The following is a 17,527-nucleotide window of genomic DNA, read 5'->3' on the forward strand; positions in this document are numbered from 1 at the left end:
GGAGCCAACTTCTTGGACTCCACTCTGAGGGGAAGGTCCCGTGTGGATAACCATACCCGCTGCCCCGGGGTGTAACGGGGTGCAGGGATGCAACGACGGTTGGCGGACCGTTGGTAGCGGTCGGAGGAGCGCAGAAGAGTAGAGCGGGCCTGCTTCCAAGTGCGTCGACACCGCTGGACAAACGTCAGGGAAGAGCGGTGGTTGGTAACCCCGTGAGCAGGGCCGGCGATTGCTATAGGCGAACTAGGCGACTGCCTAGGGCGACAAATGGGTTGGGGGCGCCCTAGTGTCGCCCTTGGACCTACTTCCCATTAATCATAGTTAGAATAACAAGCAAATTAAAACATGTTTATTAATCATGATCATCGTAGGGCGCCCCTTCAGCCACACGTTTACTTGTCAACCTGATTTTTAGATTGAATTGATGGTTATTGTCGATCATTTGTCGCGGTTGCGTTAAGTTACGTTACGTTAGTTACGTGAGGGCTCCTGCACACTGCCAGGGTGGGGTGGGCGTGTCAGCTACGTGACATTCGCAAAAATGAAGCGGTCTAAACCACCTGGAGCACAGGGACGAAAACGGAAAAGAAATCCAAGTATAGAGGTAAGTCTTCTCATCTCAGCCATTAAGGTGTCAAATGAAACAAATGTAGTATTGTGCATCACCTAATATTGGACGTTTCATTGCTGTCACTTAGGCTAGCTATAGCTAGCTAGCGACTGTTACTTTGCTAATTTGCTACGTAGGCTATTACTAGCAAACGTAACTTCACTGATAACCTACATGGATGTAAATGTCAAAAGACCAGTATCTGGATAACGTATGCTAGTTATTGAAAGTACAGTTGCTGTCTAGATTCATTATAAATGTTATAAGTTCTGTTTAGTGAATTCACAACTAGCAGGTGCATACACACACAGTAACCATTTTGGGGATAGTGGTGGTGTTCACCCTTCTGTACAGTTCCTCCCCAGGAATATACTAAAATGTATATGTGTTTTTTTTTTTTTTTTTTTTTTTAATTGGCCAGATGCACTCAGGCAATTTTTGCAGAGGCCGGCCCCTGCTGGAGAAAGGACGCCTGATTCGCCTCCCTCTGAACTTTGCAAGTAGCCTACACAACTAGATAGTACTACTGTTGCTGTTTTTGTTATTGTTATTATTATTAGCAATTATTACTTTCATAATCACATCACATTAATACTACTAATTGTAATCAGTAGCCTAGTATTATTTAGCCTTGTGGCAGTAATTGTAATTGATCTACTACAAGTTACATGGTCAGATAAAATGTATTTGTACAATGCAACCATGTGGTGGGATGATATAAATGACCAAATGCAACTGTGTAAGGAACAGCATGGATGAACTCTGTGTTTAAATACAGCTTCAGGAGAAGGGACATCCAGTAGTACTCAAGGGGCCAGTAACACACAGGCCAGGAACACACAGCCTGCATCAGGTGAGTCTATTTAATAGTATTTTTTCAAGCCACATCCATACTTTAAAGTACAATAGAAACATGTTAGCATGGATTAAATACAATAGCTTGTTTTCTTAAAGAAGTTCAACCACATTCATGATAATTTCACTTATTATATTAAACACTGCTTGTCTGGCTATACAATATGCTTGAATACAGGTGAAGGTGAAGGGACATCCAGGACCACATCAAGCACTCAGGGCACCAGTGAAACTACACTGCAGACACCTCACCCTCCACAATTCCTGATATTCAGGGAGAACCTATAGATCCTGCTGACTGGCCAGCCCTCTGTGATCCGGTAAGGACAGAGTTAGTTTGCAGAGTACCATACCAGACCAGTCCAGACTTTACATTTCCAAAAAGAGATGATGGGAGAAGCTGCCACCACAACCACTTCTACAGGAAATTAGTAAATGGGGAGAAAATCAAGAGAAGCTGGCTTGTATATTCAAGGGAAAACAATACTCTGTATTGCTTCTGCTGCAAGCTCTTTTCACAGAAAAATGACCACCTCATTAGTAGTGGCCTAAATGACTGGAAGAATTGTAGTGAGGTATTTGAGATATTTTGTAGTGGTACGTACAGTATCCATAAAAGCACTTTTGTTTGTAGAGGGTATAGTTAGGGTATAGAGCAGGGGTGCCCAATGCGTCGATCGCGATCGACCAGTCGATCGCAAAGCTTATGGTGGTAGATCGTGTCATTTAAAAAAAAAATTAAAAAAAAATTAAAATAAAGTTTTTTTTTTTTTTTTATATAAATCGCCAGATCACAACAGAAATAATTTAAGGTTACCTTTCTTATAGAACAGATATAGCTTTTTCGTGTATTAAACTAAATAAAAAGCCTTATGTTATTTAGCTGTGAATAATGAAGGAAGCAATAAATCCGATTATTATCCAAACCCTTGAGAGCTGTTGCCATGGAGATTTAACGTTACTTTCTGTTTGAAGATAAGGTAGAGCGAGTGTTGAAGAATGGATGACTTGAAATTGGATGACTTTAAATTAATATATGAAATTGAACAACAACTTTACGGATAGAATAAATAAACAAGGATAGCAGAACAGAAATTGATACGCATAGAATGAGAACGGCAGAAACGCAGGCAGGACGTCAGATGACGAGACAGATCACAGTGGCACAGGCTGTTTTTTTTGCCTCATATGTGAAGGCTGAGACATTCATAACATTTTATTTAGTCTTACTGATGGTCCTTCTGTAATGCCAACAGGTGCACTGTGTTGTGGATACGTTTTGTAGTCCTGGTAATCTTTTGTTTAGCATATTGGCAAGGTTATTTATTTTTGTTCTTGATGAATGAATGTTTGTTTATTAATCAGTTACTTTTCAACAAATAACTCAATTATGATTACAAAGAGGAAAATTCGCAACAAACACCTAAAAACACAGCAACTTTCATCTGAACTTTTTGGAAAAGCTCCCTCGAAATCAAGAATTTTAGGCCGCAACTATCTCAAATAATGTCACCAATATGATTCCTTTAAGTGTCTGTGTCGGTGCCCCCCCCCCTCCCCCCCCCCCCTTTTTAGCCATGCATAGTCTCTATTTATGAACATGTTTTGTGGTAGATCATTTTTAGTTGGTCATTTTAAAAGTAGATCACAAAAAGTGTGGGCACCCCTGGTATAGAGGGTCATAATTTGCTTAAATGTCCTTACAGGTGCTTAAGAGTGTTTTGCACAGTTTATGGTTTTGCACAGTTTATGGAGTTAATTTAATCAAAACTTTGAGTGTGTAATAAATTATTAAAAATAATAAAAAAGAAAATGTTCTGAAACTATTCTGGTGTTTGTTGTCCATGCAACATTTATTGTTGAACTGCAATGTAGAATAGTAGAATTATAAGTGGGTGAAAAAACTGCTATGCAAAGTAAAGTGATATTCAGCAGGTCCCGGAGAACATCATTTACCAACCCCTGGAAAACTGCAGGTGCATTGGTAAGACCAAAAGGCATGACTAAATACTCATAGTGGCCGCTAGGAGTATTAAATGCTGTCTTCCATTCATCCCCCTTCCTGATTCTTACCAGATGGTAAGCGTTGCGAAGATCAAGTTTAGAATAAATGGTTGCCCCTTGTAACAGCTCAAAAGCAGAGGCGAACAGTGGGAGAGGATACCTGTTCTTTACCGTAATGTCATTGAGTCCTCTGTAGTCAATACACGGTCGTAAACTCTCTTTCTTCTCCACGAAGAAAAATCCTGCCCCCGCAGGTGATGATGATGGCCGAATAAGTCCTGCCGCCAAGGAGTCGTTAATATACTTCTCCATGGTCTTGGTCTCTGGAGCAGAAAGGGAGAAGAGTCTGCCTCTAGGAGGAGACGAACCCGGAAGAAGGTCAATGGCACAGTCATATGGGCGGTGCGGCGGTAAAGAGGTGGCACGAGCCTTGTTAAAAACCTCCTTAATGTCCATATATTCCTTAGGCACCCCGGAAAGATCTGGAAACTCAGAAACAATGGGTGAAAAAGCAGGTGATAGAGCCGATCTTAGACAGACAGCATGACAATGGGTACTCCACTGCATGATGGTCCCTGATGCCCAATCAATGTGAGGATTGTGCCTCCTAAGCCAAGGATATCCCAAAATAACGGGTTGATGAGGTGCATGAATTAAATGAAAAGAGAGGGTTTCATGGTGATTACCTGACATGTTCATCTGCAGAGGGTTAGTTTGATGTGTAACCCTGCAGAGGAGACGACCATCCAGGGCAGTGGCGTGTATGGGTGTTCCCAACAGCTCCCGACCGACACCCAGCTGAGAGGCAAAAGTTATATCCAATAGATCGGCATCAGCACCAGAGTCAATCAGGACAGCCACCGTGTTCTTTTTCCCCGCACAGCATAACTGTGCCTGAATCAGAGGTCGAGAGGGCAATTCAAAAGTCATGGTTCGACTCACCAGCGCCCTCTGGATGACTGGTGAGCCCCGTCTTTTAACGGACATGATGAAACATAATGGCCGCCCTGGCCGCAGTACATACATTTATTATCCTTCAGACGACGCTGTCGTTCAGACCCTGACAGCCGGGTACGTCCGAGCTGCATAGGCTCTGAACTGTCGGAAGGAAAACCAGTGTCGGTTTCAGTATTGAATAACAGAGGATGAGGTGACTGGCTGTGTGGCCGATGTGAATGTGAGAACGTGTCCCTGTCCTTCCTCCGTTCTCGTAGACGATCGTCAACCCGAATGGAGAGAGCGACAAGTTCATCCAGATCTACAGGAAGATCTTTGGCTGCTAATCCATCCTTGATGCGGTCTGCTAGTCCGTTGTAGAACGCATCCAACAGTGAACTATTGTTCCAATCACTCTCCGCCGCCATGGTGCGAAATTTAATAGAATATTCCGACACCGATCCTCCGCCCTGTGTCAGCTTGAACAAGCCCCTCGCCTGTTCCCTTCCTGGGGTCACATGATCAAAAACTTTTCTTAGTTCAGCGGAAAACAACACAACTGAAGTGCAGGAGAAAGCTCTCTTCTCCCACTCAGCAGTTCCCCAATCTCTTGCCTTACCTGTGAGCAACGAGATGATGTACGCAACCCGGGACTTCTCCGTGGGAAATGCGGAAGGCTGGAGGTCGAAGGCGAGTTCACACTGGACAAGGAATGCCCGACACAAGTAAGGAGCACCGGAGTAGCGCTCTGGAGGAGGCAGGCGTGCATCAGAAGGATTCCGAGGCGCAGAGCTGGCGTGTGATGCATGACCCACTCCTGGATCTGCCAGTCTCCGAAGCTGCTCCTGAATCGCAGTCATGCCCCTTGTGTAGCGATCCGACATCTCCTGCAAGGCCCCTTTTATGGAAGTAAGTTGTTCGCCATGTTGCTGAATAGCGTTAGCCTGTGCTGTCAACTCCTCTTCCAGCGCCTCTTTGTCGGCTGGGTTCATTTTGGCCAGATTGTACTGTAACGTTCTCAGGTACAGACACAACCGGAACCCAAAAGCACGACAGACACAGAAAATAGTTTTGCGTTTGTTTACTTGGTTACAATACAACAGAGTCAAACCATGGTCATCAGCCCAGTGTCTCAGTAATCCTACAGGGAAGCAGGCAGAGTTATCCGGGGAACAGGCAGGCAGAGTCGAAACCGGGAGATCCGTCCGTTCAGCAAACCATCCGACAAGGAGCAGGCAGAGTAATCCGTAAACGATGGACAGGCAGGCAGGGTCAAAACCGGGAGATCCGTCCGTACAGCAAACCATCCGACAAGGAGCAGGCAGAGTATCCGTAATCGGTGGACAGACAGGCAGGGTCAAAACCGGGAGATCAGATAATACAGCAGACAAGTCAGACGAGGGGCAGGCAGAGAAAACGGAATCCGAGGTACAGTCCAGGGTCTAAATACAGGGTAATCAGGTTTATGGTTAACAGACATATCGCGGGAAAGCTTGGCACAACACACAAGACAATCTGGCAAAGAACAGGTATAAATACACAGCACCTAATGCGGAGATGAGCTGCAGGTGCAGAGATGGGCGGAGATTTAACAGGTGAGAGAGATGAGGAGATTGCCGAGCCTGTGGGCGTAGCCGGATCTGAAATGACAGGGGATGATAACACATGAACACAACCCAGATGAAAAACAAACTAGAATTCAGGGGAATTCGTGACAGTAAATCAATTTCCTAAAACATAAAAATCAATTTGTCAATTTTTGTCATGACAAAGCATCTGGTGCTGTATTTTCATGACATCCAAGTTATTTCAGCATTTCAATTTCAACATCCTTTCAACATTTGATAAACAGGGCTGCATACAAATACATTCATATGCAGTGAGTAATAACAGAGTTAATGTCAATGCTAATCAGCTACTCTAGATCCACCAATCCTGAATGAAGGTCATGTGACTTATTTTAGTGCAGATGCAGTAACTCAAGGAGAAGCACCTCAGAGAACTGTGAGCAAGAACAGTGATCTCATCTGCCACTGCAGATTCCACATGGAGAAATCACTGCTACTAATCCTCATTATGACAACAGGTGAATTTGAATGAAAAGCACTGGATGATATGCTGCATCTTATAATGGTAGTTTAATAAATACTACACTCTATACTATATCAGGGATAACAGTTTCATGTCTGCATAACCCTTTCTTCAATTCTTCACAGATATTGCAGCCGATCAACTTAGTCCTGCCAATTCCTACATAGAAAGTGTGGAAGGAAACTCTGGAAATATGCAGTGTTCATATGACACAAGCAGTGACTATATTTATCTTTACTGGTATAGGCAGTATCCAAATGAGGCCCCTCAGTTTTTATTATGGAAAGGAGCGGGATCTGCCAGTGGTGCACATATTCCTGACTCTCGGTTTAGCACTACAACATCCAGATCATCCACTGAGCTCCATATTAAAGACCTGACTCTGGCAGACACAGCTCTCTACTACTGTGCTCTGAGAGTAGCCCAGTGACACAAACTCACTGAGACGCTGTACAAAAACACAAATGCAGATAATGGCTTTGAAAAAGACAAGTACATCAAAATAATCTTCCCACAGGGCGTTGTGGTTTTACCAAAAAGCAGACATCCATTCTAAATAAGTAAGAGATGTGGTCACACCTGGAGCACACTGCCACGTGAACTGAAATAGGGGAACAGCTGTGGCATTCTCCATTCTCTGGTTTTCTCAGTTGAGTATGTATATTTCTGAAGTGTACACTTCAAGAACAAGAGTGTGTGGCACTCTTAAAATGTATTTGTTCTATGAAAGTAGGTCTGGCAGTGAAAACTACAAGGTACATCTAACTAAATATGATGATCATGTCAAGGCATGAGATTGTGTATTAAGAGCGGTAATTCCTAGTACAGGAGGCATAATCTACAAACAGAAAAGGCTAAAAGCTATGATGACTGTTAGAGAAAATGGCTGACTTGACCAATAAAAGTGACACAGTTTATTTTTGTTTAGCTGATACGATTGAGTATTTCAGACATTTGCACAGCGGTGGGTATTTTGCATGACTATGTTTGTTAATCACATTATGCATGTGGACTGGCCTTAACACTGACTTTTTGGTGGTTTATTTTTAATACACATGTACTTTTACAAGTTGAGAATAACTTTCTAATTTAGTCAAAGTCAAAGTCAAAGTCAAAGTCAAAGTAGCTTTATTGTCAATTACTTTGCATGTTAAGACATACAAAGGAATCGAAAAAAACGTTTCCCACTCTCCCACGGTGAAACATATAAGTGCACACGCACAACAACAGATAAGACAGGACATATAGATATACATATACATATAGTTATAAACATTCAGATACATGTACAGCAGCATAAGTTTACTTTAAAGTGAGGTTATGGTAGTGCAAAAAAAGGCAGCAAAAAGACATCCTGTGAGATGTATTTGTTACATTGGCAGTGCAAGTATAACAGTAAGTGGTAAAGTGATAAAAGTGCAAGGGACAGTTTTGTTGCAGAGTCCTGAGTTATTGTAGGGGGGGGGGGGGGATTTCAGCCTCGTATCAGACTGACGGATATGGCTGGGGGGGGTGAGGGGAGAGAATTTAGCTTCCTGACAGCTTGGTCCTACACTGTAAAAAATGTGCATAAAATTCACACTGAAATGCCGTAAAATCATGACATAAAAAACGTTAAATAGAAATACAATAGAGCATGGGTCGGCAACAGGCGGCCCGCGGGCAAATTGTGGCCCGCCAGTTCATTTTTTGAGCCCGTCAAATTATTCCGATCGTAGCAGTTTTTTTTTAAAGAGACAGTTTTTATACTACAACATTAATTCATGAAATAATACCCCGCTAATGGTTAGATTAACATTTTACTTTTATTTTGAAACCGGAAACTGGGTTTCCTGTCATTGACTTTTCTGAAGTTTTTTATCGCTACATCTCACTACTGACAGATCGCCTGGGAGAAACAGTGTGTTTTACAGTTATGGCTAGTAATCCTAAACGCCCGCGTCTATTCTCACTGGATGAGACAGTATTTATGTGCACCAACGATGACGAGCCACCACGTTTGGATGACAGACCATGTTGATGTCAAATTTCAAAAACGTATTAGAAATAGTAATATTATCTAGCATCCTCCTGTTTGTTCTGGCAAGGCAACCCTCTCGTAACGTCTTCGTATGGCTGTCACAGAGAAGTGTCGGTTGGTTTATAACTAGCATCTCTGAATTGACATCGGTAGATCAATGAAATTTAAATGGATCGTAAACCCATGACACTTTTATTGGGGGACTTTTGAAGGACGTTCAATAAAGCGAATTTTAACGTTACCTCACTCATAGAAATGACAAGTCACTTTGTTACTACAAAGCAAGCACCGGTGTACGTCAGTGAGAGCTGTTTTTGTGCACCAATAATGACAACGTGGGTAATCGGCTGTGTTTTCTGTTTGTGGAAGTCAGAAAAAACGTCTTTTAAAATTTGTATCGTCATCTCGTTTTGTAAGACTATTTTGCCAGCTAACCTGCTAGCTAGCTACCTTGTCTGAGGTAATGTTAGTCGATAGCGTGCTATTGAGTGCACCAGCCTCATCACTCCTTAAATTGAAGAGACATAGCCTGATCATTGACATTGTACCCTTTGCAAACCACAACAAATTTGTTGCAGATGAGACACATGGGCTTTCCATTAGTGAAGCCGGGGTAAGATGAAGGCAAAGTTTAATAGGCTCTGTTGTCGTTGTCAACTTTCCTCTTCAGACCTTTTGACAAAGACATTGTATGCTAATTTCTCTCTGCACGCTATTTTCCCAAACAATAAACATTGTAAGGAGGTGCGTCAACCAACTATTTCGAAATAAAAGTAGTCTAAGATGGACTCTAAGCAGTAGCCTAGGTCTAATTAGGAGGCTCAATGTTGAAAAAACTTTGTCATTGCTATTATTCACAATAGGCAAGGCTATATTGACAGGGGGTTAAGACAGAGTTCGTTAAAATAATTAAATTATTCAAACAGACAACCAATGGGCTCATTCACATGGTTTATTATCATTAGTTATTTGTAGTAGACCTATCCATTCTCCATGTAGGCCTAGTTGTTGCGAGTGCACCTATCGCAGCGTCTTAAAATGCAGTAACCCAGACTTTGGCCCGCCACCTAGTGGCGAGGAAAAATACTGGCCCGCGGCCCAAGTTACTTGCCGACCCCTGCAATTAGGGGGATCTATTATCAGAAATGGAATTAAGTATTCATAATTGTTTTTATTAGTGTTCCCTGTAACTATTAATTGTCCTTTCGACATATCTACATAGAGGAGGTCGTCTTCCGTGTTTTGCCACCATGTCAAAAACAAGGAAGCTATGACCTAAAGTTTTACAGACTTAATGACCAAATACAATTTCCAAATATACATCTAAAATAATCTCGCCACTTGACATTATGGCGACTCGATGCGGTCATAGATGATGCAGTCATTTTAAAAAGGTAGCTACTGGCACCTGATACACACCATACATTCTCCTACACACTTGGAGAGGGTATCCAGTTGGTTGCAATCTGCAACCTCACCGCTAGATAAATGCCACAAAATCCTTCACACATTTACATTACATTTAGTCATTTAGCAGACGCTTTTGTCCAAAGCGACGTACACCACACCTTTAAAATGGCTTCTACATCAGGGACGTGTTTTGTAGAGGCAAGTGAGCAACTGGCCAAAGTAGGACTTATTTTTATGTGGTATGGAGTTAGTTGGCTGTGGAAGGTAGTTAAGTGCACCCTAAAGCTGTAAACTAAACTGATGACGCATCAATGCCGGCGTTAATATTGACAGAAATTATATGGTTTGAAATGGCTCAACACACCATGTACTGTTTAAAAATCATCCTGAACCTTGCAAGGTTGACACTGACGCATTTTTACGACCATTTGGTACATATCTACGTCATGAATGGGCGGCCCACCTCCCCCAGCCATAAGTCATTTTCATTTGCCGATTGAGACTTCTGCCCCACCCCTCAGCCCCACGCCCACTTTTTAGCATTTTTCAAAACTGCAGTGGGTGGAGTTAGGCTCAGAACTTAGGGTAACTTCCACTTTAATATTTGAGGGTGTCAGATAAGTGTGTGTGGGGGTTGGGATGTACCATGTAATGTTCCCTTGACAGCTGAGGTACTGGTTGATGTTTCTTGATCAGATAATGGAATTGGCACCGGCTCTCCACTTCAAGATTCCGTAGCCGCCGCATAGAACAAAAATCACAAAAATACCGGTTCCGATGATGGCCCAGAATGTACCTGTGACAGAATGAGTGGGATTAACCATGATTTGAGTGAGAAACAGTCAGCAGCAGTTAAGCAGCCTAATGCTCATCTCGCTCTGTCAAGCCTTACTGGCTCTGAAGGTCCAGCAGAGTGTCTGTTCTGCTTAATAGCCACAACAATGGCCACCATAGCAACAACTATAATCAGAACACCCATTATAATTCCAGCAGTGGTCCCTGTGGTGCCTAATGGAGAGAAGGGGAGCAGAATTGTGCAAAATAGTCATAACGTCAATTACAGTGGATGAGTCAGGTTCTGTAAGCAAAAGTTTGTCCGTGTCTGAATTACTTAAGTACAAGTGGTGTGGAGAGTTACATGTACTGTATGCGGATGAGAAAGTCCTTTAGACCCATAGCAAGTACATTGCAAGTTTCTGCTGAATATAGGGGGGGAAAGTAACTTTGAATGCTTATCAATAGAAATGCAGGGATATCTGTCCTTTTTTGTGTTTTTGGTTTTGTTTAGTTTTTCATTTTGTTCAAATGACAAAAATATAGACAAATTCTAAGCCTTCATTTTTGTTACTGAACGACTATTTGATTAAATAAACATCAATGAGTCATACTCCTGACATTATTATTAGCTGCCTGCCCAAATCAGATCAGTCCTCCTTCTCTGGTAGTGAGTACGGAGGTTCTACCGTGGGGGCTGTGGGTTTGGAGGAGGATGTTACAGAGCTCCTTTGGACTGCGAAGGGGCTGAGAGAGTGGTCAGTGGAGCTGACATGGGATTGCTATACTTGCTACTTCACTAGGAATAAGGAAACTTTACCCTTGATGAAGAAATGTACACATTCTTCTTCCTCTGGCTTTCAATTATTCGATGTTTGTTAGTGCTGCTACTACTTTTTGTATCGCTTCATCTAGCTCTAGCACTGCCACCATTGTTGCTAGTACATTTTGAAACGCTTCACTTCAACTTTTACTAAGTCACCCCCACTGGTCACTGAACGGTCCGCCCTTCAGAGTGGCTAAGTGATTCATCTTGCAAATAGGGTTTCCAGACTACAATCTCTTGGGGGGAGCACAGAGCAGGGTGTTAAAGGGTTGAGCTTGACATAGAGGCTGTGTGATCCTAATAGCATTTTCAATTGTATTTAGTATTTGCTTTGTTTTTATGTCTAACTTCTCAGGATTAAGGTTTGAAATGACCTAACTCTGTTGAGTGAGTCCCTACCCAGCTCACAATCATGCTTTGTCCCTGAAAAATAAACATAAACTGATCAAAAACAACGTTCTCACATCTCACGCTAGGTGTGAGATGTCATCAAAATTGAAAGTAAAGAGTGGACGTAACAGGAGTTCAGTTGTTTCCTATGGACCCTGGTGTGCAACTATTAAATGATGACTCCCATCTTTCCCTTGTGGAAAAAGATCGTAATCTGGCTTGCAGGCCTTACTGCAGCCAAACAGATTGTTGTCCAGCACTGGAATACCCCCCCCTGACATTTCCACAGCCCACTGTTTAGACATATCCTGCATCCTGTCATCTGTAAGAGTGAATAATGCTCAGCCACATACACTCGTACTGTGGGAGAATTTGATATCCAGGTTGAAGGATCTACTGTTGATGTAGACATGATTTGTCTGTGACTGCCTCAATGCTGTGTTGGGTGGTGTGGGAGGAGGGTGGTGGATGGGGCTGGGTGTGTGTGTGTGTGTGTGTGGTGTATCTGTATCTATATAACATGTCTCCTTATGTGTTTGGCTATATGTCTTGGATATGGAAATAAAAAATTGCTCATATTCTCACCTGAAGATCTGGACACTACTATGAAATGTTTGGTCCCACTGCCAAGACGGTTGGAGGCTGTGCATGTGTAGTTCCCAGCTACATCAATGGGGAGGACTGGCGTCTTCCCCATTTTCTCATGTGTTCCTGAGGTCTTCCAGGTATAACTGGGAGGGGGGTTGGCATCGGCTGTGCAGTTCAATGTGGTGTCACGCTCCAGCTCCAGCACCGACACACCCTCCGAATCAGAAGGGGGATCTGAGGAGGAGTGCAGCAGGGAGTCAATGCCATCTCTTATTTTACATGAGTCACATCAGGCAACAGTTCTCCCCACTATTCTCTAATTTGAAAAAAGACATTTGGACCAACAGCACACAGTAGAAAATGTGCAGTATGAAATTAACTCTGATGGTGTTGAACTTAAAGGACCAATATGTAACACGGACAGCGAGCATTTAAAATGGGGACTGCAGCCCAAGTTCAAAATATTGGAGAGAGTGGTCTCACATGGGTTGCCACATTGAGGACACTGAACCTACATGAAGGTTTGAACAAGTGTAAAATTAAACTTTGACAATGGCAAGCAACATCGAGTCCCTCACAAGTTGTTTGCAAATGATCAACCAGATCATGTGGATTGTAGCATTGTTGTCGGAGAAGCAAGTGTTTTAACTTAGCCTGTTTCCTTAATCTCTGGTAACATATTTTGGTGTAATATATTACATGTTGGTCCTTTAACACCGCTAAATCGATACAATCCCAAATGTGACTGACAATGGTGTAACTCTGAGGATTCATTTTCCTCATTAGTATTATGTCATTGCTCTTTTAGCATTTTTTAGAACTGAGTTTACTTGGCAGCAGTGTTGGGAGTAACTGATTACAAAGTAACCGATTACTGTAATCAGATTACTTTATCCAGTAACTCAGTAATGTAAAGGATTACCTTTAAGTTTTCGGTAATCCGATTACAGTTACTGACCGAATAAAAAAGCAGTTACTTCAGTTACTTTTTACGTGCCTATCTGCTCCCTTTCATTCGATTGATATGCTCACGCGCGGCCGTGACCCCATATTCACCTCAGTTTCCATGGTGTTACTTTGTAAACCGTTGGTGGGAACTGCGGTGAATGTGGGGTCACGCGAGTAGAAGGCTAATAAACATGATGGCAGGCGATAAGAGTGACCACGGATGTTTCGGAAGATGGAAATACTCCCATTATTTTCTTTTTGTATCCGTGAAAGAAAAAAATATTACAGTTAAATGTAAGCTGTGTCCTGGAGACAAGCGCCTCTCAACTGCACTTGACTCAACAAGCAACCTCTACAAACATCTGTTTCGCTAAGACAAACAGGTGAAACTTGTAGCGAGAGATGGTCATGCCTCGGCCTCGACTGAAGGACAGACTGCCCCAACTCCTCCGAAACAAGCTAAACATTAAGATTAGGTTGTAACTGCACCACGAAGCCAGAGCTGGCACTTAAGTTATTGTTTGTGTAACCCTGTTAAATTGTATTCATTAAAATATAAATATAAGTTAGAATAAATAAGTTAATTATATAATAAATAGCATTTAAGGTTTAAAAAGTGAATTGATTCAAATGTTAATTATTTGCTGTGCTGCTTTTACTATGTCAAGCGCTGGGCCTAAGGCTTTCCATCAGTCTCTGCCTTTTCTCTTTGGGAGAGCAGTCACACTCCTCCACCATGGGCCGTGCTTGACCCAGCCACAATTGTCAGCCACGATTTAGCCTGTTTGGTAATTTGTGTGTATTTTACATTTTTGTAATTTCATATTTGAAAATTAAATGACAATCTAGATAATTGACTCTGTTTGATATGTCACTAATCCTATAGTGTACTGGTGCATTACAAAATTGCTTGTTATATTCACATTTCTATTAACTTGGCTTGGGTGCATTGGTTGGGACATTATGGTAAAAATAGATTGCTATAGTATGTACAGTCTGCTTTTTAACCCTTCCTGTTTATGTCATCGGGTCAAGATGTGCCTAGAGTGCTGGTATAGGATCAGATTGTCTTGTGTCTATTCAAAGATGCAAAACTGATCCTAGATCAGCACTTCTATGAATCAGGTAAGGGATGATCTTTTTTTTGTTTTTGGAAAGTAACTGAAAGTAATCAGTAATCCGATTACTTTATAGAGCAAGCAATCAGTAAAGTAATCTGATTACAATTTAGAGAACGTAATCAGTAACTTTACCTGATTACTTTTATTAAGTAACTTGCCCAACAATGCTTGGCAGTGAGTGCTAATTTAATAATAATAATAATAATAATAATACATCACATTTACATAGCGCTTTTCACAGTTCTCAAAGATGCTTAGATTTATACCCCCTTATCTCAGAAACTGGTGCTGATAAGACTCTTTGGGACCTTAAGTCAGAATAAGGTAACAGAAATTTTGATAATCCATTTTCATCAGGAAACACAGAGGTGCAAGTGTAGAGTGTAGAAATAAATAATTCTGTCATGTTTATAAAACGTCTCCTACACTGTACTGTAAAAATGCTTGGTTGTAATGTAACTTAGCTCCATAGCTAGTGTTTCTTACAGTGGACAGTGACAAGGACTGGTTGTGATTGAATATGAGGATCAGACGTCAAATTTAGCCCAGCTTCACAACGGTACTCTGCTCCATTGTCAGATGGTTTGAAGATGAGTTGCCGTTCATAAGTCTTGTTCTGTGGACCAATGCTGTCATCTTCTTCCCCACCAACTTCCTGAACCAGCACCTGTCCTCCTTTAAACCACCTCACATTCAGGTTCTGGACAGGGGTGAAGTTTTCAATGCGGCAAGTAAGGATGTATGTCGTGCCAGCATCCTTTGGCCCAGGATCACCTATCGTCAGGGTCACACTGTCTGGCATTTCTGTAAAAGGAATACTGACAATTTAAACATTTAACATTACAAAATTATCATATTAGTTATATATCATAAGGAAACATTTTTGGAGAATGAAAAGGTAACTCACTGTATACCACAACAGCAAGTTCTTTCTGGCACTGGTCACCATCCTCTGGGTTGATGAAGCATTGTGGCCTCATTATCCACTCTCTCAGCTCCTTCACAGTCCAGTTGAGCTCAGTAACACCCTCCTCCAAACCCACAGCCCCCACAGTAGACTCCCAGCCCATACCACTGATGGGTACGAGTGTACGACAGGTGGCAGAAGCAGAATCTCCATACCTCACCACCAGAGAGGGGGGACTGATCTCAACAGGACAGGCAGCAAATAAACCTAAAACACAAGTTACTCTGTCTGAGCAGGTGTAGGTGCAGTTGCAAAGCACCCCAAGTCTCCATAGCATATTCTTAATCCTATACCTTGCACTTGATGAAAGCAAAGTAACCCTTAGTGTGTGTCTCTAAAACACAAAGATACATACAATGTATTGATATAATACGTGAGCCTTTTGGGAATTTAGTTACAGGAACATGTTCTATTTTGTTATTGAATATTAACAATCCATATGTATAACACTTGTACTGACATACAATAAACAATACAGCACACGACACAGCGCATTTTGTAGTTCCTTTTAAATGAAAAAAGTCTATACTCAATGCATATTAAAAACGCACAGCATTTTCCTTTGAATATTTTGTTAAAATAACGGCATAACGACTTAATTCAGAAACAAATTACCAAGAACTTATTCTTGGTGTTACTACTCCTAACTAATCACAAATGTTCATGCATTCATCCATTGAATTACTTTTGTAATTACACCCAAAGACCACAAGCCTTTACAATCTCTTAAAATGTAACTCTTGATTAGGTTCTAAAGGAGCTAAGACACTTTCATATGTAGCCTATAGACGCTCTAATCTAGACAACTTTATGTTCCCCTAAAAACGAATTAGATTAGAATCAAGTAGGGGGGTGCTGTTTTCCAGAGAAAACAGGGCTAATACGCTCAACATATCCCAGGCGATAATGTGATATACTATTAACCCTAGCCAGCGCAGCCAGTGACGAGTAGGCTATTCGTTACCATATCTTCACCCAATCGCTGATGCAAATAGAATGGGCTTGAGCCATTTTTAGATACTCCTGATGCCTTACTCGAAAGTATGGATCCACTGACGACTAGGCTATGACTTATTTTTTAAACGAAAGGAAATTTGTGTGAAGACAATGTAACTGTAGCAGCCTACTAAACATTCGCTGAGTCCAGACACATAGATGCAGATACAAATGTAGGCCATATGAGCTACAACAGGGAGTTGAACAAGTCAATAGCACACCACCGCCTAGTTTGCAGCCGCTGTGAGACAGGATACCTTAGTTACCCTGAGAACAGTAGTGAAACAGATTTCTTACCTGAAGGTGCAAGCAACAACAGGAATCCACAGTAAAGCTTTACTTGAGTCATCATATAGGCTATTCGTTAGGCAGTTCCTTCGATTATTAAATATATACGTAGCTATATACCAGCTACCAGAACTTTTAAAATGATCTTAAAAATACAATTCCAAAATTCTTGGTTATTTAGTTCCAGTTTATATCCACCGCGCTGGCATTGCTAGTCTGATTGTGGACCCTTTTCACGTAAAGCGCCAGTGATCAACTATACATGGAATCTTCCATGTTCAAGTAGAAAGTTAAGCAAAGCTGTTCAGTCGAAAAGTGGCGTTTGGTAGGGCTGTTTGATACTCTGGCTCGATGTAAGTAGTAAAAATCCTCGTCCACGATATTCCGTTTGGTTAGTAAGTAGGCGACTGTGGGCAAATGGTGAGCATATCATGAAGATATCTCACCTTTGGTTGAAACGCTCAGCAAGCAGCCCAACCCGAAGAAGATGAGGGCGGAGCTGTTGTTTTGGGAGTAACACTATTGATTGCTAAGCCATAGGATCACTTTTGGCAGAACATGACAACTTCACCATGTTCAGTCATTTTACGCTTACTTGGGTCGTGCCTGAAAGTAGGTGCTGCTACTGAAATGAACTATAGCGTTGTCTGTTCCGTGGCTCGTAATATATAGCCTAATTCTGCGGACATTGACTCTTTTTGAG

General features: G+C 41.8%; 1 protein-coding gene and 1 long non-coding RNA gene across 2 annotated transcripts; both read right to left on the reverse strand.

Moving 5' to 3' along the window:
- Positions 1-10,581: 10,581 nt before the first annotated feature.
- Positions 10,582-15,087, reverse strand: LOC122133169. Its single transcript, XR_006152583.1, has 3 exons — positions 15,060-15,087; positions 12,502-12,738; positions 10,582-10,722 (listed from the first exon to the last, which is right to left on the reverse strand). It is a non-coding gene; the product is annotated as an uncharacterized LOC122133169 (long non-coding RNA).
- A 12-nt stretch (positions 15,088-15,099) lies between these two features.
- On the reverse strand, positions 15,100-17,427 carry LOC116222290 (the record flags this gene model as incomplete). Its single annotated transcript, XM_031575632.2, has 3 exons — positions 16,834-17,427; positions 15,481-15,747; positions 15,100-15,377 (listed from the first exon to the last, which is right to left on the reverse strand). Coding segments are annotated over exons 1-3 (600 nt in total), but the record flags the coding sequence as incomplete, so codon positions are not given.
- Positions 17,428-17,527: the final 100 nt, after the last annotated feature.

This window comes from Clupea harengus, chromosome 1, assembly GCF_900700415.2.
Source record: "Clupea harengus chromosome 1, Ch_v2.0.2, whole genome shotgun sequence".
In the NCBI taxonomy this organism is placed as follows: Eukaryota; Metazoa; Chordata; class Actinopteri; order Clupeiformes; family Clupeidae; genus Clupea; species Clupea harengus.